At 53.7% G+C, this 26,926-nt stretch overlaps 2 protein-coding genes across 2 annotated transcripts; both read right to left on the reverse strand.

Annotated features, from left to right (window-relative positions):
* Positions 1–10,991: 10,991 nt before the first annotated feature.
* On the reverse strand, positions 10,992–16,603 carry LOC128106968 (potassium channel subfamily K member 17-like). Its single transcript, XM_052732335.1, is given in 6 exon segments — positions 10,992–11,097; positions 11,458–11,540; positions 11,543–11,583; positions 13,445–13,505; positions 13,508–13,561; positions 16,319–16,603. Coding segments are annotated over 6 exon segments (630 nt in total).
* A 348-nt stretch (positions 16,604–16,951) lies between these two features.
* LOC128108017 (potassium channel subfamily K member 16-like) lies at positions 16,952–25,074 on the reverse strand. The gene is made up of 5 exons (XM_052734340.1): positions 24,736–25,074; positions 20,843–20,957; positions 19,684–19,850; positions 18,803–18,968; positions 16,952–18,551 (listed from the first exon to the last, which is right to left on the reverse strand). Exons 1-5 carry the CDS (start codon positions 24,946–24,948, stop codon positions 18,334–18,336), a joined length of 879 nt encoding a protein of 292 aa, XP_052590300.1. The 5' UTR covers positions 24,949–25,074; the 3' UTR covers positions 16,952–18,333.
* Between the last annotated feature and the right edge of the window lie 1,852 nt (positions 25,075–26,926).

The raw sequence follows: 26,926 nt of genomic DNA on the forward strand, positions 1-26,926 counted from the left end.
AGGAACCAAGCTATGGAATCCACGCCATGGGTCAGTGGCAGTGGTGGGGGCACGCGGGCAGGGCGGGGGGCACGGGCGCATCTTCCCACAATGAGGTATAAGGCCCAGCGGACTGACCTCTGGCATCCCAGGATATCAGCAAGGGCCAACAATAATGGCGCAAGATAGCCAATGGACCATCTTTCAATGGCTATGGGGCTGTGGAATTGAGTGGGCACAAGCCGTCTCCATATGCCGTCACACAGGGACGGCCCGAGGGGATTAGAGCCCCAAAGACACGTGGTACCAGCGAGCAAAATGAGACAAATCCTCACCTGTGGGAAAACGGCCAGAAGGAAAGGGAGGAATCTTAACCGAGAATCCCCCGGTGGTACAGGATCCTAGAGCCTATCAGACTGCCAGTGGGCAGGAGAAAGCAGTGGGATTGCCTGGCGACATTGGGTGCCAATGTTATGAATTATTGAGCAGGGTTTCCCACACGCGCGCGCGTGCAGGGAAATATGCTGGGTAGATGCAGTGGTGGGATGGGCAGATGTATGCCATGTAGGCATGGTGGGGGGAGAGAGAGAGAGAGAGAGAGAGAGAGAGAGAGAGAGAGAGAGAGAGAGAGAGAGAGAGAGAGAGAGAGATCCAGGGTGAGCACCTTATGGGAGGAGAAGCGGAAGAGAGAGGAGGGGGAGGAGTTTTTCCTTAGATTGAGGCTTTTACATCAGGACACAAGGTGGTGCCAAGGGGTGGGATTTCAAGGGGTGGATCAGAATATTAAGAGATCACTCTAGGTGCCAGACCTAGGACTCTCAGGAGCTGGGAACTCCAGTGTCCCCTTCAACGCCACCTTGGAATGAAACACTTGCTCCCTGTGAGGACCTGTGAGCAGACCTGCTCCTTGCATAGGGAGGCTGAGTCGGGGAAGGCCAGGACATTTGTCCCACAGTTCCTAGGACTACTAGGGGTCTTGGGTGTGGTGCTTCCCCAGAATGACTCCAGGAAACTTGGGATGAGTTGGTCACACTAAGGTTAGGTGACTGGCCCAAGGGCACACAGATTGGAATGATACAATACTTGAAGAGAACCCGGGTAGGATTGGGACACACAACTTAGCAAATTGTCTCCTGCTCCAAAGACCTTTGACATGAATGGCTTCCTGCTCGGAGGCAGGAGGATCACACTCTGAACTGCTAGGCCTTTCTGTGACAGCAAGGTGTCGTAAGACAGGAAACCTTTTCTTTCTCCCTAGTCACTGTCCTCAACAGGACAGACGCAGGCACAGGTGACTTGTCTCATGGGTGCCTGGTAGTATGACAGGGTTTCTACTATCTTGACATTGTCTTATCCCGGACTAGAGTGGCTCCAGGGCCAGGGTGACTGCGCGTCACTCTCCACAGAGTTAGTTACTGCTTAAGGCTCTGTTCCTGCTGCTGTGGGAACCTGATGCTCTGGGTAATGGACCCAGCAGGTCTTCACAGGGAACAGCTGGAACCTTCCCCAAGGGTGTATTAGGGGACATAATGTAGAGGCAATGTCCAGTGTCAGGGAATTAGCTCTGAAGATGGTGTGGCTTCCAGCAACGGCAATAGTGGGCAGTCTAATGCTGGGGCCAGAGGGATGAGGGAAGACTCAGATCCCAGCACCCTGCCCAGGCACCACACTAAGAGAAGGACCACCCCATGGACATTGTGTTAAGCCAGATGAGCAGGCCTTACTCAAACCAGAGTCTTCAGGAAGGGAGAAGAATAGACACATGGATCTCCTCTTGTCTGCAGGAGGATAGATTCCCAGACCTCAGTGGGTACTCAAGATTGCAGACAGAGCCCTGGCCATGAGCTTCATGGTATCTGCCACAGTCTATTCAATAACCACGCATTTGTGATCAAGTACAGGTTGGTGGCAGCTATAGAGCAGATAGCCTGGCAAGGAAGGACTCCTGTACAGATGGGTCAGAGGATGGTATGGGGAGCCGGTCAGAACGTCTTCGTCTCCACGCTCTGGACGAGGCGTGGGAAACAGACAGGTCTCCGCTCTGCTTAAATACCAGTACCAGACCTCAGGCTAAGGTGTTGGGATTGGACTGGGAGCTGTCTTTGTGGCCCCAAGGGAGATTTTACTCAGACAGGAATTTGGCTAGCCAAAGGTGAAGGAAGGCAGGAGACAGACACCAGCCCTGTGCTGGGACAGGGAGGGAGGATGGAGCAGCGTGGGTGGGTGGGAAACAGCCCTGTGGGTGGCCTGATGAGGGTGGAGGTCAGCAGGCCTACTTCAGGACAGAGAGCTCCTGGCCTGGAGCCCAGGGTGGGGATCTGGTGAGATAAGGGCCCAGGGTCCTTGGGGATGGGAGTCTCAGCACAGAGTTGGCTCAGTCCTAGGAGTTCACAAGCTTTTGGGTCGAGTACTTCTGTGGCTGGCTTCTAACATTGTTGGATACCCTTCTACAAGCTGAAGACCCTAAGAAAGAGAGTTGGGGGGAAGGGGACTGAGGCCTAGTGAACTTAAGGCCTGGTGAACGTGGCGGCAGTCTTTTTCCTGAGAGAGAGAAAGAGAGAGAGAGAGAGAGAGAGAGAGAGAGAGAGAGAGAGAGAGAGAGAGAGAGATATTGTTAATTGGTTGGGTAAGGTGGGGAACCTCCCTGGGGTTAGGGGGCAGATATGAAGGTCAAGGCCCCAGAGCCACCTCCTCTTTCCTAGGTGGTGAGGAGATGTTTGACCTTGTAGGACATGAAGGAAGTCTCTTCTCCCTGTCTACCTTGGAAGGACTATTTTGTATTTGCTGCTGTTCTCCAAACCCAGGGCTTTGTACATGCCAGGCAGGCACTCTACCATCAAGCTGCATCCCCAGCCCTCTTCTCACGTCTGCTTTTAAGACAGGGTCTCGACAAGTTGCCTAAGCTACTGCTGAACTCATCCTATAGCCTAGGCTGGCTTTGAACTTGCAATTGTTCTGCCTCGGCCTCCTAAGTAGGTAGCCAGGGTTCCAGATTTGCACCACGGTGCCTGGCTTGGCTAGAATTTATTTATTCATTATTTGTGTTTGGGGGCAGTGCCTACGTGCCATGGCATGCATGTGGAAACCTGAGGACAACTTACAGGACTTGGCTCTCTCCTTCCACCACGTGGGTCCTGGGACTGAACTTGGTGGCAAGCGTTTTTACTCACTGGTCCATTTGCTGGCTTTTTAAAAAAGACAGTGTCTCACCATATATTTCTGGCTGGCCTGGAACTCTCTCTGTAGACCAGGCTGGTCTCATATTCACTGAGATCTGCCTGCCTCTGCCTCCTGAGTGCTGGGATTAAAGTCATGTGCCACTATGCCCAGCAATGTGTTCTCCCTGGCTTTAGGAACTCTTGTCCCTACAGAAGACTAAGCCAGTGCTCCTGACCATGAAGAGTGGTGCACATTTTTATTCCTAACACATAGGAGGCAGAGGCATGGAAATTAGTTCAGAATCATCCTTAACTATATAGTTTGTTCAAGGCCAGCCTCAACCCCATGAGACCCGATCTCAACAACTCAAAACGAAACCTAAGCAAAACAAGACATGGATAACGATAAAGATGTCTTAAAGGGAAGCATCTGTGTGCTTGGGTCATGCCGGAGGCCATGCAGTTAGGACAGTAAGTGCTGGAGGGACAGAAGAGCAAGGTCTGGCTACAAGAAGCATCTTGGAGCAGCTGTGGCTAGTCCCTGGGCCACATCTGCACACTTGGCTCACATTTCTTGGCCTCTGCATTGACGCTCCCCCATGAGTCACTTATGTCCAGAGTCCCTCATCCACTCCAGCATGTGATAGTGTCAGCAGGGAGTCCCCCAGGGGCAGAGCCCAGATCAGCACTGGTTACTGTGGAAGTGGTCAGCAGAGGTGCCACGTCAGCTGGGGCCTACAGAGCAGTGGTTCCTCCTGCCCAGGTCCACCAAGCTGGCTGGGAAGGCATGCGTGTTTGCAGGAGCCGACACACTGCTTACAGTTCTATGCAAGCCTTAGTCATCAGTCCTGGGAGATCTTATCTGTGCTGCAGAGGGAAACTGATGCTCGCCCCTGAGCTTGCCTTGGGTAACAGAGCCTCACAGGGCAGAACCAGGGCTCCCACCCAGGAAGGTGGGCCACAGACCTGCAAGGGCCCGCTTTGGAGCATCCTTCCTGTCTGTGGGCAGTGGGTGGCCACATCTTAGCCTGCCAGGAAGGCAGGATGCTGGTCCTCCTGCAGACAGCAAGTTGAACCCAGACTTTCTACTTAGCCTCTCCCAACGTTCCTGCCTCCCTCTGTGCACCCTTCCCAGTGGTGATGTCTTTTTCTCCTATTTGGTGTCTGAGAGACAGGCTAGCCTCAAACTCACAGTGTAGCTGAGGATAACCTGGATCTGCTGACCCTGCGGCCTCCACCTTCCCGGGTGCTGGGAGTCCAGGCATGGCCCACCTGGCTGGTTGCAGTCTGGGCAGATTTGGAGGGCAGAACTCCAACACTTCTTCCCATTAATGCACAAGGGCGAGGGTTTGGCCAATCAGCAGCCTTCCCTTGGACACCCTCCCTAGATTGTCTCCTGGAAACAAGTACTTCTGAGCACAAGGGTCCTGGGGGGGGCGGGATGGGGGCGAAGGGCTTGCTGGGGACAGTGGTGCTCATCCAAGAGGACCTGGCATGGGAACAAAGGAGCAGAGGCCCATTGAGACTGGCCCTGTCTCCCTCTGAGCGCCGAACTGCCAGGTCTATTTGTGGAGAGTACACCTCTGTCTCACCCTCGATTCCTCTGTCCAGACCCAAGGTCTCCGGAAGAGGTCCTGAGCCCTGGCCTTTACTCTGGTCTGGCTCTGGACCTGCCTGGCCTTGGCCCACCTAGGAGCAAATCAGATGGCGTAAACAGGATGGTGTAACAGCCGTCCAGGCTTTCTTGGCCCAAAGACTGCCACTGACCCAGTTCCAGGAGGCCCTACGTCTGAGGGCTTAGCATACAGAGGGCACAATTCCCATAGGAGGCGTGGAGGGAACAGAGTCATGGGTGCCCATAGGGCCAAGAGCCCCACTGGCTCAGGGGAACCCTTGAGCCTGGGTATGCATGGTTGGATTGTGGCCACAGCTGGGCAGCTGTGTGAGCTCTGTGTTGCTGTGGTCGCAGCCCCAGAGGAGAGGCGGGAAAACTGTGCACTGCAAACAGATGGGCTCTGTAAACTCAGCCTTTCAAGGCAAAGGACCGAGGGGAGGCAGGATCAGGTCACTGGCCCTGCCATGCTTCTCTGTGGCTTGAGGGAGCTGGAGAGCAAGGAAGTATCGAGTAGCTGCCTGGGTTCTTGCTACACCTGCTGGCTGGATGAGCCCCAGGAATCATCAGAAAGCACCGTGGATTCCTCTGTAGGGTCTAAGGGTAGAGGGGTCCAGGAATCTCTCATTCCCTCTGTCCATCCCCCGACCAATCCTGAGCAAGTGCTCCTGGGGCAGGCATTGCCTCTCTGTGTAGGTTATAGCCTCAGTTGTTGTCTGTTTCTGGATGTGTAAAATTTCGAGTGTAGGACAGGTAGTGATGGCACATGCCTTTAATTTCAGCACTCAGGAGGCAGAGGCAGGCAGATCTCTGTGAGTTCAAGGCCAGCCTGGTCTACAAAGTGAGTTCCAGGACAGCCAGGAATATACACAGAGAAACCTGTCTCGAAAAAATAAAAATAAAAAACAAAAAAGTTTCGAGTGTAGGTTTTATTGTATCATAAGCACCCAAATACTTATTTGAAATGTGGCATTTATTGCTTTCACATGAATCAGGTCGAATGGTGTTCAGTTCCATTTTCTTATGATGATGGCATTATAACCAGGAGTCCAAGCTTCTTCTGTCACTGCACAACCAATTTCAGTCATCATGGTCTCTACCTCACAGTGCAATGTGATTGCTGGAGCTCCAGCCATCATGCCAATATTGCAGAAGGCAAGAAGAAAGAAGTAGGGGAAGAGGGGCATTCTTCATTTCGAAAGTCATATCCTATAAGTTGCATGGGATGCAACCTATGGACGGACTTGAATCATCTAGATGAACCTAGCTGGAAAGAAGGATGGGAAATATTGCTTAAAATCAGAGCTCCAAGAAGGAAGACTCAGCAATGTAGAATACAACTAGTTGCCCTTGTCACAGTCCGTAACCTGAGCAGAAGGTCCCAGATGCTGTGTGACTCCCTCAGAGTCCTCGAAGCAGCTGCTGGCCATGGGGACCCTATGTTCCCCTTCTTGTCCTGGCCTCCAGCTTCAGGCCTTGACGTTCCCCTTGGACCAGTGTGAGCAGTGTGAGCAGGTGCCCATGTCCCTTGGGGTCTCGAACTGGAATAGGATCAGTTTGCTGATCAGAGCCAGCCAGGCCATCCGAAACAGGATCCACAAGGACACGATACTCTTGTTCCACAGAGGGTACTTTCAAGAACTGCCCATTCCTGGGGAAAGGTGAGGTCAGAGGAGGGTAACCTGAGGGGGTAAGACAGAAACGGAGAGTTCTGAGTGAAGTGGTTTTAAAAAATGTATTAAGATTTATTTATTTATTTATTTATTTATTTATTTATTTATTTATTTATTTGGTTTTTCGAGACAGGGTTTCTCTGTGTAGCTTTGCCTGTCCTGGAACCCACTCTTTAGACCAGGCTGGCCTTGAACTCACAGAAATCCACCTGCCTCTGCCTCCTGAGCGCTGGGATTAAAGGCGTGCGCCACCACCACCAACCAGCAAATTTTTTCTTAATTTTTTTTTTTAGATGTGTGTTTTGCCTGCATGTATGTCTGTACACCGTGCGTGTGCCTGGTGCCCTTTGGAGGTCACAAGGAGGTGTCAGATCCCCTGGAACTGGAATTACAGATAGTTGTGAGCCACCATGTGGGTGCTAGGGGCTGAACTTAGGTCTTTTACAAGAGCAGCAAGTGATCTTAACCACTGAACCATTTCTCCAGCCCCTGTTTGATTATTTTTGAGACAGGGTCCCAACTAGCTCAATCTAGCCTGGAACTTGTTATGTAGCTAAGGATGACCTTGAACTTCTGATCCTCCTTGCCTCCACTTCATAAGTGCTAGGATTATAGGTGTGTGCCATCACACCCAATTGTAAGATGCTGGGGCTCGAACCCAGGGCCTCAAGCATGCTAGGGGAACACTCTGTCTACTTAGTTACATCCCCACTCTGCATGTTCTGTTTTTGTTATGGCTGAAATGGAGCAGGTAGTGGGAGCCAGGGAGTTTAGGAAGAACCACGGAGCTGCTAGAGAAGTGTCCTGCCTCTGTCCCTTGAAGCTGTGACTGCCATCATGTGACCGCCATGCAGACAGCCCCTGCAGCTGGGACAAGGAAGGGCAGTTTCCTCCCTTGGATTTAGAAACCACCTTAGGTCCCGGCTTCCAAGCCCTCCATTGCTTCCCCAGCACGCCCCTTCGCTGTTTCTGTTTCTGGATCCTTCTTTCTGCCTCAGGGTGCTGACACCCACTGTTTCCCCAGCTCCTGCAGCGCTCCATTTCCAGCTGCTCTTGGCTTGCAACCTTTCCCTCATCCCTGCATCTCTGCCCAGACATCCTTCCTCAGAGAACAGCGGGCCGCACTCTCGAAGTCTGAGGGTCTTTGCTGTGTCCACTTCTTCAGCGGTGACAAAAGAACCCTTTCCCGTGACTGTCTCCAGGGTCACGTATCCTAAAACCACTGGGCGCAGCACACTCCCAAGATCTGGAGCTGCTCTTCAAGTGCTTACCCACGATGCCCCGACACACCAGATCAATGATGGGCCTGAGAAAGACGTGGAAGGGGCCGCCGAGACTTAGCTGACTCGGGTCATAGGCCTGCTCTATAACATAGTCCCGTGCGCTCTCTCTACTTCCTGGAGCCTGACCCAGCTCCTTCTTCAAACTGGGATCCTGTGTCGGGTGGAGATCTGCCTCTTAGGTCCACACAGCCTTTCCTGTCTCGGCCCATCCTCCATCCTGGCCCTGCATCAGACCTGGCCAGTATCCCTGTCCCTGGCTGGCAGCCTGGATTAAGCTGATAGGGTTATGTGGCTAGCTGACTCCTCTGCGGTACCAAATGAGATCACTGGAACCAGCACCGGACCCAGGCAGCAGCTCCGGCTCCTGGCCGCAGAAGCCGGGGAGGCACTTTCTCCCCTTGATTTCATTTTTTTTGGCAGGAGAGTTGGCAGCTGGCAAGGCGCTCCACGGAGCAGCTAAAGCAATTGCAGATGAGGGCCGGCCGTGGGAGGAGCTGGTGGCCGGGGTCGAGGGTGACGCTGGCTACCGGCTCCAGGCTGGAACAATGACACCCCATGACCAGGTGTGTGTGTGTGTGTGTGTGTGTGTGTGTGTGTGTGTGTGTGTGTGTGTGTGTGATCAGCGTTCTGACCCAAGAAAGAGGCTGGTTCATCCCTAAAGGATCATGAGAGCTGAGGTTTGGGGAAGAGGTGGAGAAATTTCCAGAACACTTATGGTTTGGGAATCCACCCTAGATTTGCCCTGACTTGCCTGCGAGGGCCTTAGACAACTCCCTGCCCTACTCCAGGCCTCAGTTTCTCCACATACATGAGCAAGAGCCCTTGCAGGTGAAGCAGCCTGGGCTCTCTGTAGGGTCCTCTGTGGAGACGCTGGACAGCTGAAGAGGACCACAGAGCCAGGCTGCTCTCTCCGCAGCCCCTCCGGCATCCAGGACTTTGGACTGGCTCAGGGCGGGAGCTGCAGTGCAAAAGGCTGAGGAGGCTGTCCTGCCTTCCTCACAGTGGCTTCCTGGGCAGAGAGACCCTGGTGGCCCCTTCACTCCTACGGTCACAGGCGATGGCACCACGCCCCTGCCGCTCCCTGGAGGCTGACTGATGCCTCTCTTCCTCTATCTACAGTGCCAGTGTCTAGAGAATGCTGCCTAGTTGGGAAATTTTCTTTTGTTTTTTTTTTGAGACAGGATCTCATGATGTAGACCAGGCTGTCTTTGAACTCACCATCTTCTTGCTTCTGTCTTTTTAAATGCTGGGGTGACCGGGGTGAACCACACCTGGGTTTAGTCATAGAATCGGAGTTCCTTCCTAAGACTATGGGAAAATCCTGAAGGTTTTCAAAGTGGTGAAGCATGACATATGATCTTAAATGCCAAGGGGAACAAGAAAAGAGGGTTTATGACTCCCTGGGTGCTAAGCCTCATTACATGGTGGATGGGAACTTTCAGGGTTGTGGAGTGCCACACCTGCGCAGATTTATGCAACAGTCCTGGCCTGACAGGGGAGATAGCAGTAGGGAACTTCCAGGAAAGTGGTTTGAATGAAAATGGTCCCCATAGGAAGTGGCACTATTAAGAGGTGTGGCCTTGCTGGAGGAACTTGTGTCACTGGGGGTGGGCTTTGAGGTTTCAAATGCTCAAGCCAGGCCCAGTGTCTCTCTCTCTCTTCCTGTTGCCTGCCAATCTGGATGTAGAACTCTCAGCTACCTCTCCAGCACCATGTCTGTCTATGTGCCACCATGCTTCCACCATGATGACAGTGGACTAAAACTCTGAACTGTAAACAAGTCCCGATGACATATTTTCCTTTATAAGAGTTGCCAGGGTCATGATGTTTCTTCACAGCAACAGAACTTTGACTAAGACAAGGAGTGTCTCCTGATCCAGGAGGGGCAAGTCTGGTCCTCCATTCTGCCGGCTGCAGCTCTCCTCAGACACATGCTCCTACTACGAGGGTGGAGGGAAGCACCTGACCTGTTTGGGAGAATCTGTCCAAGTCAGTTAGTTCTTCTGGAGCCACAGGTTGGGGAAGACCAGGCTGAGATATCAGCCCGGTCCCCATATGAAACCCTCCCCTCATGGGAGGAGAAGTCTAAGGCTGAGGACCTTGAACCCAGAGGCCAGAAGGCAGTGGTGAGCGCTCAGCAAGTCCTAAGCTGGATCCTTGTGGTTTGGGATCCTGAGATCCAGAGAGGGTTCCAGAAACAACTTACATGGTGGAACCAAACAGATTAGAAGTTGTATTTACTGTGTGGTCTCAGGCAGGTTGATCTCTCTGAATTTTGGCTTCCTCATTGTCAAAACGGGAGCGACACTCACTCTGGGTTGTAGGCTGAGTGAGTGGCAGAGCCTCTTCTCAACTGTCCACCAAAGAATCATGGGAGGCCCCTGTTGAACAGAGCTACCATCCAAGTCAAACTGCCAACATTATATCAGCTGGACCCACTTGCAAAAGCTCATCCCAGCTGAGCCTGTGGATTGCTGACACTCCGTCATAGAGATGAGGGAGCGGAGACTCACTGGACCCTCACCAGGGTATATAGTAGACGGCATATGGTATATAGTGTATAGATCGGGAAAGCTGGGGGGGGGGGAAGTGCTCCAGCTATGTAGCCATGGGGAGTCATCACCCACAATGGGTGAAAACCTTCCAGTGCAATGCTTTGGGGTCCCTCTGTCACCCCTCACCTGCGCTCTGCAAGTAAGCCTAGTAAACTCACGGTTCCCCGGGGGGGAGTTTGGATAAAAATCGAACTTTGTTTTGTCTTTGAAACCTCAGAAAGAGAGGGATAGGTGTTGCCTAGCCTTGCTCCCCGCCTGCCCCCGACCCCCAGCCTCAGGAGAAAATTCTCATGGCAGACCTCCTCTTCACTCCAGGGCACAGGTCTCCTGGAGGGTGTGGCATCCCCAAGGCCAGCCTGGTGGTGGAGGAACCTGTGACCTTCACTCTTAGGGGATCTTCAGGGCCAGCAAGGGAGAGAGACGCTAGGCTGGCTAAGGTCAGCCACAGTCACCGCTACAGGAACGGTCCCTCTACTGCCACCTGCTGGAACTTGCCTCCACCGTTTCCTGCAAAGGCAGCTGCCTCTGGGGTGCCTGCATGGCCCCAGGTGACAGTGCCCACGGACCTTGTTTGGGGCCTTCCTGGCTATTGTTTACACACACACACACACACACACACACACACACACACTGGGAAAGCATAGAGTCTGCTTAGGCTACAAGCTGTGTCCCAAGTTCACTAAGCCACCCACGTGGGATAACAACCAGACACAAGAGGTGGATACCCAAGCCTAGAAGGTGTAGGCAGCCGAGTCCCCACCTGTCATCCTGAGCCTGTCAGCTGCCGCCGTGCCCACAATGGGTCCTGCAGAGCACAGCACTGGCCCGTGGCTCTGGCTGGAGGAGTGAGAAGGGGGTGCTCCTCTCCCCCATTTCCAGCTTTGTGTTCCCCAACATTTCCTGCCAGTGGTAGCTTTGACGCCTGCCATCTTTCTCATTCCCACGATGGACATCTTAACGACCAAAGACCCCATTCTAGACTTTGTTCCCCCAATCCTATCAACCCCCCCCCATTTTCCCCATCCCACCCCTACTGGTCCTGCACACCATTTCCACCATAGTCCCTCTTCTGGAAGTGACTCATCCTGGTTCCCGGCCACTCCCTTACCTGCTAGCTGCACCCAAGTTGGTGGGGCACATCTGTGCACAACACACACACACACACACACACACACACACACACACACACACACACACTGCCACATGAGGTGGCCCAGCCCATTAAGCACCACGAGATTGAGCGGAATCCCAAGGAGAGCAAAGAATCTGTGGAAGAGACGGAGAGACGGGCAGCCATGGTCTGCAGGCTCAGGTGGCCATAGCCTTAGGCTCTGCACACGGCCGCTGCAGCCCTCTTCCTGCCCACCCCTCACCCCCCCACCCCCCCCACCCCACCCCCCGCCGCCGCAGGCATTCCGATAACTATCAAGTGCTCTCTTCTGTCACAGCTGCGTTTCCTGCCCCCGCCCCCTGCCCCCACCCCCTGCCCCCTGCCCCCTGTCTCCTGCCTCCTGCAAGGCTGTGGGACTTTGGACAAGGTCCTTGATATTTTCGAGCCCATTTCCTTGGACTTGAAATGGGGTGCGGACATCCATTTGGCACAGATGCAATGAAGCCACAGTGGGGACGTACTGTCGATGTGAATGTGAACCCTGAGCAGGCGATGTGTACAAGGGCTGTGTGAATGGACAGGTGGATGATGGGAAACTGCTCCACGCTGGCATCTTTCCTGAGAACCACCCCAGGGGGCCTCTTTCTCTGCAGCTCCCATCCTCTCCCTCTTGTTTTGCTTTGTTTTGTTTCCCTTAAAACAGGGTCTCTAAGCCGGGAATGGTGGCACACACCTTTAATTCCAGTACCCAGGAGGCAGAGGCAAGCGGATTTCTGTGAGTTCGAAGCCAGCGTGGTCTACAGAGTGAGTTCCAGGACAGTTAGAGATACATAATAGAGACCCTGTCAAACCAAACAAGACAAGACAAAACAGAGAAATAGTCTCAGTCAGTAAAGTGGCTGCTTTACAAGCAGAAAGACCTGCTTGCTGACCCCCCAGCACCCATATGGAAAGTGTAGTGTCGTGTGACTGTAATCTCAGTATCTCAGTACTGGATGTAGAGACAGAAAAAAGCCTTGGGGCTCTCCAGCCAGCTGGTTCAGCCAATTTGGTGAGTCCTAGGTCCCACCCAGTGTCTCAAAAAAAAACAAACAAGGAAGATGGTTCTGGAGGAAAAATAAAATAGCCTCTGGCAGGCACACACACACACACACACACACACACACACACACACACACACACACACACACACACGCACACACATGCACACACGCATGCACAACACACACACTTGTATATATTCATATTAAGTAAATACATAAATAAAGACGAAACACCACGCTAGCCAGTTAGTCCTTCCAGGGTCTCTGGGAGGTCTATGGAAACCAAGGGACCTTCTGCATACACTGTCTCAAAGGTTGCCCATGCTCCCTGGAGTCCTCAGAGCTCCCTCCTAGAAGCAGTGGCTGAATTAAAACTCCCCAGAGGGCTGTGCATACACAGTGCAATTCACCTGCTCTCTCTCGGGAGGACAAGGCAAGGAAGCTGGAAGCTTGTAGTCATCATTGATGTGAGCCTGCCACCTGGTGGTAAGTCCTGGGTCATGCAGGGGATACCCAGAGCAAGGGCACCGGGGCCACTGACTGGCATTGTTCCCTGGGATTCAGGGCTGCAGGAACCCAGGTCTGTTGGCCCATACTGTTTCCAAACAACAGGGCCCAGGGGCCCTTTTTGGGGTGGATTCCACCTCAGCCTGGCTCGAGGGGAGGGGAGATGGATCTGGAAAATGGTAACAGGAATGAAAGATGTTGGTGGGCTAAGAGGGATTGTAGGAGGGGCTGGATGGAATGACCAAAGTCCCATAGGGCAGCAGTCCCCCAACTTTAAAATGTGTACAGTCCCCCTGGTGCCTGGTGAAATGCAGCAATCACGTCCATGGGTCCTGAGGTAGGAGGTGCTGCTTGTAGGAGGGTGGGGGTCATCTGTAGAACTGACTGCTTTACAGGGGTGACACCCTGGACTAGCCCCCTTAAATGCCACCACCAGTTCCTCTGCCTCTCAGAGAGGCTCCATTGACTGTCAGGAAGGAGCCACCTCCCCAGCTCCACCTGACTGTCCTCACCTAGCCATTACTGATAGTGGTGATGGCGGACACAGAAAAGAAGAAAGAGCCCACAAATTCCCAGCACCCCAGTTATTGGTGTTATTGCCCAGGAGGCTGGTCTCATCTTTATATGCTTGGATGACGTCCTGAGGAAGAGGCTGAAGAGATCAACCGTATCTAGGGAGGGAGCCTGGACCCCTGCACCCCAAGGCACCCACATACACACATCTATACCCACACCTACACTCACTCTGGCAGCCCTCACATTGCATAGACAAATTCTACCAAGTGAAACCCTTCTTTCTAGAGGGAGGAGGAGAGACGCTCATAGAGAATTTACAGTTAGGTCTCAAAGTCAGGACCAATGGCTAGTAACATATTCAAGTAGATGCTGTCCAGCCAGCCTCTCAGCATCAACAGTACCTGTATCAGAGACATCCTGAGTGGCATACCCCACCCACCCCCCACCCTAAACTCTTTAGCCCAGAGGCAGGACTGGGCCCCTTTCCCCAGCTTCTCTTCCCTATATAACCCAGCCATTTTGGCTACACCAGTCTCTTGGTCCATGTTCTTAGTTCCGGCTCTCCTGGCCCCTTGGCTTCTGGCTCTCCCCTCTCCCCTCCCTGCTCTCCCCACATGGCCCAGCCCATTCTGCCGCCCATGTTCAGTCTGAACACTTCCAGAATCTTCTGCTTATGTGCTCCCTCATATTCACAATAAACCTTCCTCAGCCCATTCCCAGGAGCTGCATGTCCCTGCTTCGTTTTTGGTTTTGTTTTGTTTTGGTTTTTGTTTTTGTTGTTGGATGTGTGTGTGTGTGTGTGTGTGTGTGTGTGTGTGTGTGTGTGTGTGTGTGTTCATTCGCTTACAAGGCTCTAAGGCTCAGAAAGTTACAGGATTGGCAAGGCCCCTCCTCCAGGTTATATACACAGTAACAATCTGGTGAGGAGAGAGGACTCTTCAGTGTGACTGTTTGCAGGTTGTGTAGTGAGTTCCAGGGATGCAGCTTCTGCGACATCACCTCTATTGGAGTTCCAGTGATCCAGCTGCCTTTAGATCATCCAGGCTCCTGTTAGTAAACCAGACACACTCACTGGTTCGTCCAGATAGACATGGGTCGGATTGTTCCTTTGGTGCCCTAAGTAGGATGAAGAGAATTGTGTTCATGTGTCCCCAGGAAACTCACACAATATCTCATTCTTTGCTCCAAGCCTGGACAGGGCAAGGAGTCTCTACCCTTCCTACCAACCAGGGGCTCCCCAGAGGCAGGGGTCATGACAGCCCTTCCACCCCGATCCTAGAGCTGGGTTCTGGGCTATCTCCCAGATGTAACTACTCATTTACTATCCAGTTCCGTCCTAATCTTGCAGGAAGCAGGAAGGTGGGCGTCACTGGACGATGACAGAGACATGATCTCAGCCTTCAGTGGGACAGAGGAAAACTGAATGAACTCTGACATGAACCATCAAAGCTGTTTCAGGTGTGAAGGAGGCTGTGTAGAAGTTGATCAATGTCTACATGCCTCAGTTTCCTTATCTGTAAATATTAATATTAACATTGGCTAATCCTCTCTGTGAAGGTTGAATCTGTGCAGCACGGCTGGGAATTCTGGGAAAGATCCACACACATAGGTGTACCTAGAAGCAGCCTCTGGGCGGCCAATGGCCTCAGCTCTTGGCTGTGCAGCCTTGCATTCATACTTAGCCTCTCTGAGCCTTGCCTCATTTCTAAATGGGGATGATAGTATCTGCTAGTGAGACCCCGGAAGAGATGGGGGCTGGGCAAGGAAGGGCTACAACATATGTATTTACTGATGGTGGTGGTTATGGGCAGATACAGTCCCCACCCTGCCTAGCTCCAGATCCTGCCCAACTGGCCCATTCAAAAGTTTGGAAGTCTATCTCCACCCATCCGATCCCAGTGATTTCCTCTTCCCTTTCCAGTATCTGGCTTCAGCTAAGAGACTTGGGGCGCAGGTCCTGCCCCTCTCTGAAAAGGAACCATTGCAGGAGTATGAAGATTCTGCACCCAGGCATGTGGGTCTAAGTTCTGTCCCTCCGCTCTTGGCAGAGGGATGTGGAGCAGGATTTTAATGTGAACACTAATTTGCTCAGCTGCTGGCCCCCTTGGCCACAAATGGAAGAGAGTTCCATGAGAAGCCCTGTCAGGATGAACCACCTTCTGCCTCCCTACCCTACAGCATCCTCATCGGCTGAGGAGCCTCTGGCTCCCATGATCTCTGCACCTTCCCCTACCCACCCTTTTTAGCCCTGTCTGACCTCCCCGGGCAAGCTGGTCTCAACCCTGGATCCAGCCCAAGTCTGCTCATTCCCAGCCCCTCTCTCCTTTGTCCCTGTAGGGGCAAGCACACTTTGACCCTATTTTACCCACCCCTATTGGCTGAGCCCTCTCAAGTGCAACGGGTCCTGTCCCTCCTTAGACCCTAGTCTCGCCCCAAAGGCTCCTATTCACCCCTCCCCGACCCTTTGGAAGAGGCTAGGTGTGGTCTTTCATTCATAGCCCTGTCCCAATAAGTCCCACACAGGACTGTCACAATATCAAATGCTACCTGACCCTATCCCGACAGCCCTGTATCTTGTGACCCAGGGAAGCACACCTTTTGTATTCCTTATTTCCAAATTTAGGACCGCTGTGTTCCTACAAGGCTAGCCATGCCCGCTCATTTCCTTAAGAATGGAGGCCTTTTCCGTTGCGTTGCTGTTCAGGCCAACCCTCTGGTCACCCACCCGCCAACTGCACAGCCCTGCTGTTCCCAGGCCTATGCCCTCCACCTCTCCATGGAGTAACAGCTCCCCAGCACTTCACTACCCCGGGCCAGAGCATCCTTCATCCCTATCCCGCGACCCCTGTCCCATCCCTTCTTTCCCAGGCTGACCCCTAACCCGGACCAGCAGGTCTAGAGCCGGGCCATCCACACACGTGTAGTTGTGTAGCAGCTCCCACTTGTGGCCCTGGAAGCTGCGGCTGGGGTTCCGGGCTGCGCGACCCTCCAGCGCCCAGAACACACCAGTTGCCAGCACCAGGTAAGCCAGATAGCAAAGCAGCAGGAGCCTGGTGCCCCGCACCCCGAAGGCCCCAGCCCACCGAGGCGCTGCGGGAGATCGCAATCGGCAGGTGATGGAGAAACTGGAGCCCCTGGAGAGGTCAGAGCTCGGGAGAGCTGCCATGGACAGGAATCCAGACTGGGCAGGAAGGGGCAGGAGGGGCCCCTTCTCTAAGCAACCGCCTTCCTGTTTCCCTGCTAAGGAGTGCTGGAGGATGGGATGGCCCTATCCACCTTCCAGGATCCAATCCCTGGGGCAAAAAAGACCACTCCCAGAAGAGTGTGGAGTGCCCACCCCACGCCCACCCCACCTCCACATCAGAGGGAAGGAGGGGGCTGCGAGGTAACCACAGGCAGGGGAGGGAAGGGCCCAGGACTCCCCACCCTCACCCCAGCGGTTCCCTCTAGTAGGAGAGACTCCTGCCATCCACTGTGCAGAGGAGAAATAGAAGCAAGTTTATTGTCACAGGACTCCTGCTCAAGTTGAGGGCCGGGACTTCTCAGAGTGCTAGCATCACCCTAGGTCTACAGCCAGTGCACTCAAAGAAATAAAAAGGACCCCAGCTGGGTGTGGTTCGTCTGTGTGCTGGGGGAGGGGTGGCAGGCTGGAGAACAGGAACAGGGCTTGTCCCTTGCTGCTTTGGAAGGAGGTCCTTGTGTCTCCATCCCCTCATAACAGAGGCAGGGGCCAGCATGTGCAGAGGTATAGGAGGACTTGGGATTTCAATTCTTGCCTGGGTGGCTCTAAGACGTGGGTGCTGGGAACCCCCTGCCAATGTGGATCCTTCCCTGGGACTTCCCTCAACCTTCTGGGCTTACACCCCCGACCACCTCCACCCTTAAATGCTGTCAAGAGGACACAGATCTTAGGAAGCCCTTTGCCACTAAAGAGGTGAAGGAAGTCCAAGAAACAGTTTAATTCCTAATCCTGTGAGATCGGGCGTTGGGACAGACTGGGCCAAACCTCCCCTCCCTTCTGGCCTACAGTGTCGAAATCTGGCAGAAGGACCAGACTTGGATGAAGAGTGTGCCCATGGGAGACCATGCCACCAGGGAGCTCATATCCAATAAGGCTCCTGGGAGCCATTCCAGCGTCTCAGGGGGAGTGATGAGGTCCAGGCGTGCTCTAAGGGTCAGGGGAAGTCATGTTCAGGAAAGCAGTGGGACACCCGAAAGAGGTCCCAAGCGTTGTTAGGATACCTCTCCACTCGTGGGCAAGGACAGCTGGAGAACTAACTGGCAGCCTTCCTGTCCCTCAGCTGTGAGACTCCTGAGGACCGCTTCCTGTGTGCCCTGAATGCGCCCTCAGCTGTGTGCCCAGCTCCCCTCCTTCAGCCATGGCCCTGAACTTTCCTTCTCCCTTGGCTTGTTCCCATCAAGGCTGCACGTGCTGCATGGGGCTCCTTCAAGACTGAAGACACAGTGAAGGTAGAAACCATCACTGTCTCAGCCCCAGAACCAGGCACAGTGCCTGGGACATAGTAGGGGCTTGCGAAAAGCCTAGGATGTAGGTAGCAAATAAAACAGACATCAAATCCACCTTCGCTTGCAGCCTGAGGGCTTCTGCCAGTATGTTAAGGTGGCAGTAGTGATTTGGCCACCATGATCTGTGTTGGGTTTGACTTTTCTGGGTCCTTTTTGGGAGGCAGGGGGAAAGAGCTCCGAAGCCAGCCTGCACATCGCCATCCACACAGGCCTTGGTTTTTGTCTCCCACCAGGGACTTTGTGGGCACACTGTCTCCTTTTCTCTCTCTGAAGAGTTGCTGACCACGTCCTCTGGGTCGTGAGTGGGTGGAGAAGGAAGAGGAAGGGCAGGGACTGTCATGGGTTTGGGGAGGGCAGGACCCTTGGGTCTCATGCAGAGATGGTGATTTTCTGTGGTCTGGGGTCAGAGTCGGGGGCTGCTCCATCCTTGAGGTCCAGGCCTCTGATGAGGAGCCAGAGTCGGGAGCACCTGTGCAGAAGCAGGGATCCCAGGCTGAGGACCACTGCTAGCCACGCCAGCCCCAGCAGGATCCATATGGCTGCCAGGCTCCGGTACACGGCGATGTAATGCTTGCTGGGGTCTGTGCCTGCCAGGGAAGGTGATGGTTCATGTCCGAGGGCTCTGCCACCCCCAGCTTTCACAGGAATGCTCTCTCCCTGGTCCTCGGACAAAGACTAGTGATGGAGGAGGCAGTGATAGGTATCATACCAGAGACTTCTGGGGATGCCACCAAGAGTCCACAGTGACCCCAGAAGTAACCAGCCTCAGCTGGTACCTCCCTGTTCCCCATCATCCTAGTGGGTGCCCACCAAGATAACCTGATTCTCCCATTCTCACCGACAACGTAGTCCCCGAAGCCAATGGTGCTGAGGGTGATGAAGGCAAAGTAGAAGCCCTCACGGAAGCTCCAGCCCTCCACGTGGCTGAAGAACATGGGTGGGAAGATGAGAATGACCAGGGTCCCCAAGGTCAGGAACAGAGCCAGGCCCAAGACCTGCAGGAGCTGGGAGAGGAGAGTCTGCCCTGGAGACCACTTGGAAGGCTCTGGAAGCATATGGGGGAGGTCTGGGAAAAGCTGGGTGTGGGCAGGGCAATATCTAAGCCACCCACTCCCTCGCTGGCTGTAGACTTTGGGGTGGGGCTGTACCCAGGGGCATATGACATGTATGTGCCAAGCTTTCCTGGGCAGGAGAATGTGTTAGTGCGTCAAGGAAGGAGCCAAAGGCTCCTTTTGAACTTGAGAATCACACTTGAGCAGGTTCCCTAGGGCACTCAGATCTGGGATAAGACTGCTGTCATCCACAGAACTGTCCCAAGTCCGTCTATGGCAGTAAGCTCTGTGGGAGCATGCTGGGTAGCCCGGAGACTGTTTTGGACTACATGAAAGAATGTTGGATGCCTGTGATGACCATGGAGAGGTAATGTTCAAATTCTCCACCAGAGAAGGATGCTGTAGAGAGCTGCCTGGGACACAGGCACAATCCTCCCAGGGAAGTCATACTCAAGGTCCGACTCAGGTAGACTCCATAGTCACATGTGATTGCAGAGCCCTTTGAGGCTATGCCCTGTCCAGTCCGCATCACTTCTCTAATTCTCTCTCATCTCCTAGCCCTGCAGCTGTCCACACTGACTCTCAGATGTCTGTATACCCGACCGAGCCCATCTCCCAATTTTATCTGTCCCAGAGAGCCTGGAGGGGAGGGAGGATTCTGCCTTACCTGGGAATGCCTGGGATGGTCCTCCCACCTGTCCAATGTGGTCAGGTGGGCACGCAGCCCTGTGCCCAGGTGGTTGAGGAAAACCACGTTGAGTGGGATGCCCATCAGGGCATAGAAGACACAGAAGACCTGCCCTGCCTCCGTGCTGGGCGCCAGGTTTCCATAGCCTGCAGGGCAAGAGAGTGTGCAGATCATGGAAGGGAGGGCCCAGAACTGCCACACACCCCCGCGCCTGTTCCCCCCCCCCCCCCCCCCCCCCCGCAGCTCCAGCAGAGGTTTCTCTCCGTCATCTCTGGGGGAGGAGAAGCTCTCTGTTCCCATGGACACTCACCCTATTCTGTGATAGAACAATCTCTACTTATAGAAGGCTCATCTCCGATGATGCTGCCTCCATAAAGCCCTCCCGACTGCCACCCTCTGCCTCCCTGGCAGGCGTGAGTCCCTGAGATGTTTCATGTCATGTCTATCTCATTACCTAAGTTGCCTTGTGTGATTATAGCAATGTACTCCCTCTTTGATGGATGAGAAGCTCTGAAGGCCAAGCCCGGGACAAATCCAGGTCTGTACCCTAACCCCTACTCTGTCACTCCGCCTGGATTGCCGAGGAAGATGGGTGGAACTGGATTTGGGTTTAACTGAATGGAAGGGAGGCCTGTGTGAGAGGGGCCTCCTGGGGATTCACTGGGGGTGAATAGAGTGGTCTTTCTGTGGTACCCCATCTCCTCGGTACACTGAGCCCTGAAGAGCAACCCTTGTGCACAAACGCCTTCCCACCTCCGGTCCCTTTATCTCTCTCTCCTGAGAGGACTTTCTAGTCCCAGGTGTGAGCTTGGTCTGCAGCTTGGTGCACGGTGTTAGCACATCAGGACCAGCTCTCTGCCGGGCAGGACTGAAGTCAATAGAAGGACAAGCCCTCGCTCTCGCCTTTGCTGAGGACAGGCTCTGTTTAGCCTTTCAGTGAGCCCCAGGGAAGTGAACCCAGCCACCCACAGGCGCAGCCAGCCTGGCTGCCTTCCACTTTCAGGGCTCTCCCCAACCCACTTCCCGATCTGCGCCTCGTGTGCCCCCTCCTGGATAAAGCACATCCTTGCCCCAGTGGTGGCTTTTGCAAGGGCTCCCAAGCCGAGCAGGGCCCACCCCTCCCCCCTGCCCCCTTTACCTATGGTAGTGACCACTGTGCCTGCAAAGAAGAAACTGCTCCCAAAGTCCCAGTTGCTGGGGTTGGTGGAGTTGCCTTTGGGGTTCACGCCTTTCACCCAGGCTTCCAGGATGACCTGTGAAAGTGGCATGGTCAGCAGGATAGGCAGTTACTGAGTCTCTAGGCTCTCAGGGGAGTGCTTTCGTGTCTCTTAGCACTGTTCCTGTTTCACAGAAGATGACATGAAGGCACTGAGTGGCTAAGACACTTGCTAAGTGGCTAGAGGCTGACTGAAGTGGGTGTTCTAATGAGCTAGTGGGGGGCCTAAGGAGGTGGTGGGGAGGTGTTCTTGATAGTCAGGAAAATTTCTCTTTCTCTCTCTCTCTCTCTCTCTCTCTCTCTCTCTCTCTCTCTCTCACACACACACACACACACACACACACACACACACACACACACACAGAGGTGGAGTGTACGACAAGGTGGGTTTTGTATCGAATGCTTCTGGAAGGGTCTACTGGCCAAAGTGGGATCTGGGGCTGCCCGCCCATGGGGCAGGTGGTAGGAGCTTTCCTGGGCATCCAGTGGGGTTAGCAGCCTTGTTCTCTCGTACCCTCTAGTGAGTGTAACCCATGCCTGCAGGAGAAATTCCATCAGAGAGTCCCACAAAAGGGTATTTGTGTGTGTGTGTGTGTGTGTGTGTCTGTCTGTCTGTCTGTGTACACGGGTATACAATGGTATTGTGTACATGTGGTGTGTATGTGCTGCGCAGTGCTGTATGTTGCATGTGTGTGTGTGTGTATGTGTGTGTGTATTTGTCTGTCTGTCTCTCTGTACATGGGAATATAATGGTATTGTGTACATGTGATGTGTTGACTGCATGTGCTGTGCAGTGCTGTATGGTTGTATGTTGCGTGTGTGTGTGTGTGTGTGTGTGTGTGTGTGTGTGTGTGTGTGTGTGTGCTTTATGTGTCTATGCTTGGTGTTTCTATAACAGGAGCCTTAACAGGCTCAAGCCTCATCTTCATCCCCTCATGTGGAATGGGCAGGGTTTCATCTCCCTAAACTCTAGCCCTCTCCCCTTTAGCTGGTAACTTGTCGCAGGATGGTGGCAACTCAGCTTTGATATCTGGTGGTACCCCCAAATGTGGGGGAACCACTGGGAAGTAGAGCTTCTCCTGTCTCCCTTTCCTCTGGGAACTGATGTTTCACGGGCTGGGCAGAGGCCTCCCAGCCACACATGGCAGGAACTCACCTCTTAAGATGTAGACTTTGGCCTCCTCTTTCCCACACACCCAGAGACCTAAGCCAGACATTCCAGAGTATGTCCCCTCCCCAGAGATGTTCACCCTTGGGGACAGCATTTGCCCAGGTCCCTGGCTGTCCCCACTGCACTTCTGAGCCCTCCGTCCTGTGGAGGAGGGGCTCTGCCCCCTCTGCTGGCTCTGAATGTGGATGGGTGGACTCAGAGAACCCAATGGTGAAGGAGAAAGGGGCTGATGTATAAGCTTGCTTCCTCATGGAGTCACATTTGAATACTACACTCAGCTCTGTTTATGACTCAGTGTGGAAATTCCCCAGGGACTGGGTTCCCCCGAATCTTACCTCCCAGCTCCACTTACCCTGGAAGGTAAGGGTCTGTCCTGAGACTGAGGACTTTCGGGGGGGGGGTCCCATCTTTCCTAGTGGGTCCCTGGACTAAACACTGGCCCCTTGGGATGCAGTCAGATCCAGTCCATCCTTGCCCTTTGTCTACAGAGCTGGTTCAAGCCTTGCCGCCCGACTGCCAGCTCCTCATTTCTGGTTCTACTTCCAGCCCAGGGCAGGAGGAGGTTTTGGAGTGTCCTTGTCTCTGGCTTACTTCTGGGAAGTTGGGGGACTTTGGAAATGAGTACCACCCTGAGTAATTCTATGCAGAGTATATCCTGGAACAGCAGGGACGGCCCTCCCTGCTCACGTAGCCATCTGTAGGCAGTTGCTCTCAGCCCCAAGAGAAGTCTCAGGGCCTCAGTACCACCTGGTGACCTCCCCCAAAGCTCCTGAGTCAGCAGGGCTGGGTGGGAGCTGACACTCGCTTTCCTAACACACTCTCAGGCGCTGCTGCTGGTGGGGGAGGTCCACGGGCCACACTTTAAGAACTCTCACTTCCAGCGGGACCCTGTCCTCAGCACGTGAGCTGGTTCATGGAGGGAAGAATAAGGAGTTAGCTAGCAAGAAGCGTGGGTTCGAGTTCTGCCTCAGCCAGTGACGGTGTAGCCTTGGCCCACACCCTGCCTCTCTCTGAGTCTCAGCTCCCACCTGCAAGTTGAAGATACCGGTTAAAGTAAGCAGCCGGAGGAAAACACCTGTAGGCACTCAGCCCCGGGGGCCGAGTCACAACGGAACAGAGCTTTGATCCCCTCCCCTGAATGCACATGATCATTGTGCCGACTGCGCTTGGCCTCTTGCTTTGCAGTGGCTGACATCGCTTGCTCTATCTTCTCAATGGGTTCACCTTTGCCCAAAATACCTAGTGTTTCTTTGTTTCTGGGAGAGAGGGAGGCGGGGGGGAGGGGCAGGCAGAGAGTAAGAGCAGCGAGGGGGGCTGTCCTGGCAGAGGTCATCTTCTGCCAGCCCAGTGGGTCCTCACCTTTATCTGCATCTCCACCCAGGGACATGAGCGGGGAGCCAGCCGATGGAGTAGCAGTCCTGAGAAGTGGGGAAGTGGGGAGAGGAAATCTCTAGAGTGTTGGTAACTGACAGCAAGTGACAACTCAGAGAGGACTTTTAATCTGCTGTCAAATGTTTAGACCACAGACATGCGTTTTCTGTGCGTACGTATATGTGTGCATACATACTTGTGCATGTGCAGATAGTTGTGCACATATATGTGTGTGTGCGTGTGGCTAGAGGTCAACCTCTGGTGTCATTCCTCAGGGCCATCAGCCTTGCTTGGTTTTGCCTTGAGACAGAGTCTCTCCCTGAACTAGAAGCTCGCCCTGGTTAGGTTGGCCTGGCCTGGCCTGACCTGGCCAGTGAACTCTCGGGATCCACCTGTCTCCCCAACCTACCCACCCAGTGCTGGGGTCACAGGTACTTGCAGCCATACCCAGAGTTATACATGGGTGCTAGGGATTCAAACGCAGGTCCCTATGCTTATAACAAAAGTGCTCTATCCTACTAAGCCACCTCTAGCTTTCTACATCTCTCTCTCTCTCTCTCTCTCTCTCTCTCTCCAATATATATATACTGAGACAGTCTTTTTCTCATTGGCCTGGGGCTTGTCCATTTGGCAAGGCTGGATGGTCAGAGAACCCTAGGGATCTGCCTATCTGGGCCTCTCCAGTGCAGGGCTTACAAGTCACCATGCCTGGCCTTTTTTTTTTAATTTAAAATTACATTTTAATTAGTCCATAACTGTGTTTGTGTGTGTGTGTGTGTGTGTGTGTGTGTGTGTGTGTGTGTGTGTGTTTATATATGTGTGGACATGCATGTGTCATTGTAAGTGTCAAGATCAGAGGACAGCTTTCCAGGAGTTGGTTCTCTCCTCTCCAGGAATTGAACTCGGGTCATCAGGCTCGGTGCCAAGCACCTTTACTCACAGAGCCCTCTTACCTGCCCCACACCTGGCTTTGCAGTGTGGGATCTGAGCATAGAGCCGAGGTCCCCTGTTCGTCAGACATTTAACTGACCGAGCCCCCTCCTCAGGCCCAGACATACTCTTTCCTTTCACCTTACAGACGAGGGCATTTAGGTTAAGTAACTTGATCAAGGTCACATACCAAATCTGTGGGTCAGGGCTCTGGACTAGAACTCACCAGGCTCCGGTTTCCTCTACACTCTGCTTCTGAACAGGGAACCAACCTCTGCACCTGCCACCGGCCCCTCCATCCCTCTCCCCTCTCTTCCCGGCCCATCCTTCCTTACTCCCTCACCTGCACAAACTTCTCCAGGGCCTGCTGGTCCAGGCAGGTGTAGTTCTCTAAGAAGCGTAGCTTTTCCAGCTGGAACTGGTCCCTGGATTGAGCCTCTGCCTGCTTCTCCAGCAGCTGGAAGATGGTGGCCCCGAGCAGCAGGTAGCAGATATAGGCCAGAAGCAGGGGCAATACCTGGCCACCCCAGCAGCTACGGAGCCCAGCCCCGGGCATGGTGTGGCAAGGACTCTACAGCAGCCGTCAGGGTGGCTGTGGGGAGTCGAGAAGAGGTGAGAGCCCCTGCTACTGCCTTCCCTGTCCTCCACCTCACAGGTGTCTGCGGCAGGGGAGTCTGTTTGAACAGTGTAGTGTGCAAACAGGCCTGCCATCCCCCACCCAGCCTTGATTTTCCATGCACACCAGCAAGGCAGCAAATGCATGGGCCCCTCAGGGACACCTACAGGCTTCTGTTGGGCTCATCTGGGCTCATCCTCTGCTTCCAAGCGAGGCCGAGTGTCTGTGAGACAACCTGAATGGGAGCCCACTCAGCTGGGTCTGCAAGGACTCTTGACATCTTCAGACTCCTCACTTGGGAAGGCTCCAGCACAAATACGGGAGGCTGGGAGGGAAGGGTGTGGGCTGGCCTTGCTTACAGAACGGAATAGGGAGGATTGACCTGCCTATTGGGGGAACCTGGGGGAGAATAAACTCGAGTAAAACAAATCAGAGCAAAGTAAACAGGCGGATGACAGCCCTGCTTAGCAGCATTATCAGTCGATGCTACTGATACACAGGAGGCCCTGGTTACCACCAGGAATCACTTCTGCCAATGGTTGGGCTTGCTTGAGACCCTTGAGCAGGTTATCTGCTCAATTCAGGAGATGGGAGTGTGGAGAAGCCAGAAGCCAGAAGCGAGTCCTCACACCCACAGGGCTTTCAGGGGCTCCTTCTTCCACTGATGGACCCATGGGGCCTCCATTGATCTTTGGTGGATGTGACAGCTTTATTGACATTCTATAATAGCTCACCTGACATACGTTGAAAGTGGCCACTCCCACGGTGTCCTCGTTAATGTTCTCATTGCTGAGAAAACACCTGACCAAAGCAACTGGAGGAAGGAAGGGTTTGTTTGGGTTCATAGTGTGGGGTTAGCTCATCACGGAAAGGCACGGTTCAGGAGGCAGCTGGCCACATTGTATCAGCAGCCAGGAAGCAGAGGGAGGTGAGCACTGGCCACATTGTATCAGCAGCCAGGAAGCAGAGGAAGGTGAGCACTGGCCACATTGTATCCAGAGTTAAGGAGCAGAGAGGGGTGAGCACTGGTCACATTGTATCCAGAGTTAGGGAGCAGAGAGGGGTGAGCACTGGCCACATTGTATCCAGAGTTAGGGAGCAGAGAGGGGGTGAGCACTGGCCACATTGTATCCAGAGTTAGGGAGCAGAGAGGGGTGAGCACTGGCCACATTGTATCCAGAGTTAAGGAGCAGAGAGGGGTGAGCACTGGCCACATTGTATCCAGAGTTAGGGAGCAGAGAGGGGTGAGCACTGGCCACATTGTATCCAGAGTTAAGGAGCAGAGAGGGGTGAGCACTGGCCACATTGTATCCAGAGTTAGGGAGCAGAGAGGGGGTGAGCACTGGCCACATTGTATCCAGAGTTAGGGAGCAGAGAGGAGTGAGCACTGGCCACATTGTATCCAGAGTTAGGGAGCAGAGAGGAGTGAGCACTGGCCACATTGTATCAGCAGCCAGGAAGCATAGGGAGGTGAGCACTGGCCACATTGTATCCAGAGTTAGGGAGCAGAGAGGGGTGAGCACTGGTCACATTGTATCCAGAGGTAGGGAGCAGAGAGGGGTGAGCACTGGTCACATTGTATCCAGAGTTAGGGAGCAGAGAGGGGTGAGCACTAGCTACATTGTATCCACAGTCAGGGAGCAGAGGGAGGTGAGCACTGGCCACATTGTATCCAGAGTTAGGGAGTAGAGAGGGGTGAGCACTGGTCACATTGTATCCACAGTCAAGAAGCAGAGAGAGGTGGTCAGCTTTCTTTTTTTCTTTTCTTTTCTCTTCTTTTCCTTCTTTCTTTCTTTCTTTCTTTCTTTCTTTCTTTCTTTCTTTCTTTCTTTCTTTCTTTCTTCCTTTTGAGACAGAGTTTCAAAAATGTCCTGTGTAGCCTCGGCTGTCCTGGAACTCACTCTGTAGATCAGGCTGG

The sequence above is a fragment of the Peromyscus californicus genome, unplaced genomic scaffold (assembly GCF_007827085.1).
Source record: "Peromyscus californicus insignis strain IS unplaced genomic scaffold, ASM782708v3 Scaffold_12__1_contigs__length_115047231, whole genome shotgun sequence".
In the NCBI taxonomy this organism is placed as follows: domain Eukaryota; kingdom Metazoa; phylum Chordata; class Mammalia; order Rodentia; family Cricetidae; genus Peromyscus; species Peromyscus californicus.